The sequence below is a fragment of the Carassius auratus genome, chromosome 23 (genome assembly GCF_003368295.1).
Source record: "Carassius auratus strain Wakin chromosome 23, ASM336829v1, whole genome shotgun sequence".
Classification (NCBI taxonomy): domain Eukaryota; kingdom Metazoa; phylum Chordata; class Actinopteri; order Cypriniformes; family Cyprinidae; genus Carassius; species Carassius auratus.
The window spans coordinates 2,898,745-2,903,788 of record NC_039265.1 but is presented as its reverse complement, the minus strand read 5'-3'; the positions used below and the strand labels follow the sequence as shown (position 1 = coordinate 2,903,788).

The window sequence follows — 5,044 nt, the reverse complement described above, 5'->3', positions numbered from 1 at the left end:
TCCATTATTATTGTTAAAAATTTCTATTTGCACAGGCAGTTCTCCTCTGACAAGATGAAACCAGTAGTACAATAACAGACTGCAGCAAAGTCAAATTGTGCAGAAGAATCATCTGTTTCCTGTGGTCTTGTCCTGGTGGTCCTCTGAGACAAGGTCTTTACAGGGGATCTGTATCTGGGGCTCTAGTTGTCCTGGTCTCCTCTGTCTTTGAGGGATGTAGCGGTCCTTTCTAGGTGCTGATACACCATTGGGTCAGGTTACGTACTGGATCCAGGTGACTGCAGTGACCCTCTGATCTGGATACAGACTGGATCTGGTGGCCACGGTGACCTCTGAATAAGAGAGAAACAGACTAATATTAGCGTAGATGCCATTCTTCTAATGATGCAGCAAATACATTGTGTGGTACGGGAAGTGTTCTCGGTTCTGGTTTACTTAATTAATGCAGCCTAAAAATCCTTTAACGGATTTGGAAATTAAAGCATTTTAGTATGTTATGTGTAAGCCAGGTTAAAGAGATTGGTCTTTAATCTAGATTTAAACTTCAAGAGTGTGTTTGCCGTCCAAACAATGTTAGGTAGGTTATTCCAGAGTTTATGTGCCAAATAGGAAAAGGATCTGCCACCCGCAGTTGATTTTGATATTCTAGGTATTATAAAATTGCCTAAATTTTGAGAACGTAGTGGACGTAGAGGAATATAATGTAAAAGGAGCTCCTTCAAATACTGAGGTGCTAAACCATTCACGCATTTATAAGTAATAAGCAATATTTTAAAATCTATACGATGTTTGATAGGGAGCCAGTGCAGTGTTGACAGGACCGGGCTAATATGGTCATACTTCCTGGTTCTAGTAAGAACTCTTGCTGCTGCATTTTGGACTAGCTGTAGTCTGATAACTAAGAATGCAGAACAACCACCCAATAAATCATTACAATAATCTAACCTTGAGGTCATAAATGCATGGATTAACATTCCTGCATTTGACATTGAGAGCATAGGCCATAATTTAGATATATTGTTGAGATGGAAAAATGCAGTTTTACAAATGCTAGAAACGTGGCTTTCTAATGAAAGATTGCGATCAAATAGAACACCTAGGTTCGAAACTGATGACGAAGAATTGACAGCAAGCAAGCAAGCAAGCAAGCAACTTTATTTATATAGCACATTTTTAAACAACAGACGCTGCCCCAAAGTGCTTTACAAAATTAATAAAATTAAAATCATACAATAAAATAAACATACTTATTCAAAAGCTAAAGAAAACAAATACGTTTTTAAATAGGACTTAAAAGTTGTTACCGATGGAGCTGACCTCACATGGAATGGGAGACTATTCCAGAGTTTGGGACCTACTACAGAAAAAGCTCGATCTCCTTTTGATTTTAGACTACAACGAGGGACCTTTAAAAGCCGTTGATCGGTAGACCTGAGGACTCTAGAAGGAGAATAAGGAACAATAAGATCACTGATGTACTGGGGTGCAAGGCCTGACAGCGTCTTGTAGACAAACAAGAGAATTTTAAAATCAATCCTGAATTTGACCGGAAGCCAATGTAAGGATTGTAGTACAGGAGTAATATGGTCTCTCTTTCTCACCCCCATTAACAGCCTTGCTGCTGCATTCTGCACTAACTGCAAGCGGGCAAGCAAAGTCAGGGGAAGACCAATATATAGAGAATTACAATAGTCAAGCTTAGATGTGATAAAGGAGTGAACCACAATTTCCAAATCCTTACTGGATAAAAAATGCTTTACTTTAGCAATTGATCTCAGGTTAAAAAAGCTACCTTTAACAACGGCACCAATCTGTTTCTTAAAGTTAAGTGATGAGTCCATAATAACCCCTAAACTCTTTACATGATTCGCAGTCTTTAGGGATAAGGATCCTAAATGATCAGGAAAGGCAGGTGAGACGGGAGAGCCTACAATCAAAACCTCAGTTTTACTCTCATTTAATTGGAGAAAGTTGCTAGATAGCCAGAGTTTAATGTCACTGTAACATTCCTGTGCTTTGTTCAGTGAACAGGTTTTATCTAAGCTCACAGGAAGGTAAAACTGGAGATCGTCTGCATAACAGTGATATGAAATACTATACTTCCGAAAAATAGCGCTTAGAGGAAGCATGTAAAGAGAAAACAGCAACGGTCCCAAAATCGACCCCTGAGGGACACCACAAACTAAAGGGGCCAATGTGGAAGAGAAGTCTCCCAAATTCACAGCAACTGTCCTGTCTCTTAAATATGATGCAAACCACTGTAGAGCTATACCCTGGACACCAACCCAACACTCCAGCCGATTGAGAAGAATTTCATGGTCTATCGTATCGAAGGCAGCACTCAGATCCAATAAAACCAGAACAACATGTGATCCGGAGTCCAACGATAATAAAATATCATTAGTGACCTTGAGCAGTGCAGATTCTGTGCTATGACAGGTCCTAAAGCCCGACTGGAATGTATCTAAAATATCATAAGTATTCAGATATGAATATAGCTGCGAATAGACCACTTTCTCTAAAATCTTGGAAATAAAAGGCAATTTAGAAATTGGCCTAAAGTTGTTATGGACTGTATGATCCAAATTAGGTTTTTTTAACAAGGGATGAAGAATTGCATGTTTGAAACTTTTAGGTACTACTCCACTCATCAAAGAGCTGTTAATTATAGCTGTTAGGCTAGAACTCACAGTAGAGAAAACATCTTTAAAAAGATGAGTAGGTAGAACATCCAGTCTGCAACTACCTCCGTTCATTTTACAGACAATATCTGCTAACTGCGCTGAGGAAACCGGTTCAAAGTTTGAAAAAATATTAGACAGCGCAGGATTAATTGATGAACAGGATTGTAAAGGTACAATTTCACTTCTGATCTTCTCAATTTTTTGAGTAAAAAACAATAAAAATTCTTCACAAGTTTCTTGTGTGGCATCTCTCATGACATTCCTTGGGGGGTTTAAAATGGAATCAATTGTGTTAAACAGTACTTTTGGCCGGTTTGCATTATCTGAAATTACCTTAGAGAAAAATTTCATTTTTTCCTCCTTTACTACTTTCTGATAGTTAGCCAAAGAATTTTTTAACATTTCAGATGAAATTTGAAGTTTATCTCTCTTCCACTTGCGTTCAGCTTTTCTACATTCTTTTCTAAAAGTGCGTGTTACATTATTTAGCCAAGGTTGAGAGATTCCCTTGTGTTTCTTTAGTTTAAGAGGGGCAACACAATCTAAAGCAAAAGTGCAAGACTTAGTAAAAACCTCAACCTGCACCTCAATGTCCTCTCCATCGATTTTGTCTGTAACATGAGATAAATAAAATTCTGAAAAAAGGTTTGCAGTTGTAGAATTGATGGACCTAGCATAATGTAAAGGCTGAGAAGAGATTGGATAGATATAAGAACAAACAGCATCGAATACCACTGAATAATGGTCAGAAATACCTACATCTGAAACCTCCAGATTTGATACTGAAATACCAAATGATAACACAAGATCTAATGTGTGACCTTTCATATGAGTAGAACCAAAAACATGTTGTGTTAAATTAAAAGTCTCAATAAGAGAAAGAAATTCATTAACCAATGGCATTGATGGGCAGCATAAATGGACATTAAAATCCCCAAGGACCAAAAGTTTATCACAGCGAGACATCAAACCAGAGAGAAAATCAGAAAATTGCTGGATGAAATCCTTATTCCATTTGGGCGGTCTATATACCAAAGCACAGAAAAAAGAATCCAGAGTATCAATCTTTAGTAGCTGTACCTCGAAACTCGAATAGATTTGTGTGGATAGTAGTCTGCATTTAAAAGTGTTACGGAAAACAGTGGCAACCCCACCTCCTCGTCCTGCGGTCCGAGGAGAGTTCAAAGAGTCACAGCCTGGTGGTGTCAACTCACCCAAAGCCATCTGATCACCAGGATTCAACCAAGTCTCAGTAATAAAGAAAAAGTCAAGCGAACATGACATCATAAAATCATTCAAAATAAAGGCCTTGTTAGATATAGATCGTGCATTTAAGAGACCCATTTTTATGGAGGTGATTTCAGTCTTTTCCAACGGGACACTGGCAGTGTATTTTAACACGCTAAGATTGTTTACATTAACACCGCGTTTTACATCATTTAGATCATTCAGTTGATGACGACGAGAAGACCAGATGACTGGAACATGACTGTCAGAAGAAGCCATCTGAAAACTGCTATAACAGCGACGTGATCCACGATGCACATACCGTGGTCGACGCGTAATTCCCAGGGCAGCACATTGATTATAAACTCCGACTGGCAGGCGGTACGAGGATTTTAAACGTAGCAAGTCGGATGATGAATAGTATAAAGCCATATCGAAGATAAAACAATGGTCTGAGTATGCAGGCAGACAGAGAAAATCTGATTGAAATTGACGATGATCAGCAGGGAGAGTCAAACACATCAAGAAAAACAAAAGGGATAACATTTACATTTTCCGCTCGCAATCCAGAGTTAATAGTGGACATTCAATCCTACCATGGACGAACAAAACACAGGAATCAGGTGGTATCACCCTGGTGTGCGTCCTTTCGTGAAGATCTTGACAAGAACGGCAGAGAAGTCAGTTGCATAGTTTCCAAACCATGAACAGACGACAAGAACCAGTTGAGATAAGCCTGTTTCGCGTCTTTCGCAGGAAACAGCAGAATAAACAGAACGGATGTGAGTTTAGTCTCCAAACCTGTGAGGACAGTCCTTTTTCAAATCCTTTTAAATTCGTTAAAATAGTTTAAAAATTTGCAGGAGAAAAAAAAAAAAAAAAAAAAAAAAAAACTTTTTAAAACTTTTAAAAAAGTCTAAAAATGCCTGAGAGCAGCGGCCGATACACACGCCAGCGTTCACTCAGACCGGAAGCCCAGGTTCAGACAGAGCAGCCACCAAGTCTTAGACAGTGTTATAGGTTATTAAATGCATAGTTTTTAGGTCCTATAATTAACACCTTTGTTTTTTCAGAATTTAGCAGTAAGAAATTAATCGTCATCCAGTTTTGTATATCGACTATGCATTCAAGTA

The 5,044-nt window shown here is 38.5% G+C and overlaps 1 protein-coding gene across 1 annotated transcript; it reads right to left on the bottom strand.

The window, feature by feature from the left end:
- Nucleotides 1–1,650: 1,650 nt before the first annotated feature.
- On the bottom strand, nucleotides 1,651–4,766 carry LOC113040986 (uncharacterized). Its single transcript, XM_026199228.1, has 2 exons — nucleotides 3,291–4,766; nucleotides 1,651–3,238 (listed from the first exon to the last, which is right to left on the bottom strand). The coding sequence occupies exons 1-2, from the start codon at nucleotides 4,455–4,457 to the stop codon at nucleotides 3,227–3,229; spliced, it is 1,179 nt and encodes a 392-aa protein (XP_026055013.1). The 5' UTR covers nucleotides 4,458–4,766; the 3' UTR covers nucleotides 1,651–3,226.
- Between the last annotated feature and the right edge of the window lie 278 nt (nucleotides 4,767–5,044).

Coding starts and splice junctions, on each gene's coding strand:
- LOC113040986 (XM_026199228.1), bottom strand. CDS start 4,457: ATGTTATCCCTTTTGTTTTTCTTGATGTGTTTGACTCTCCCTGCTGAT.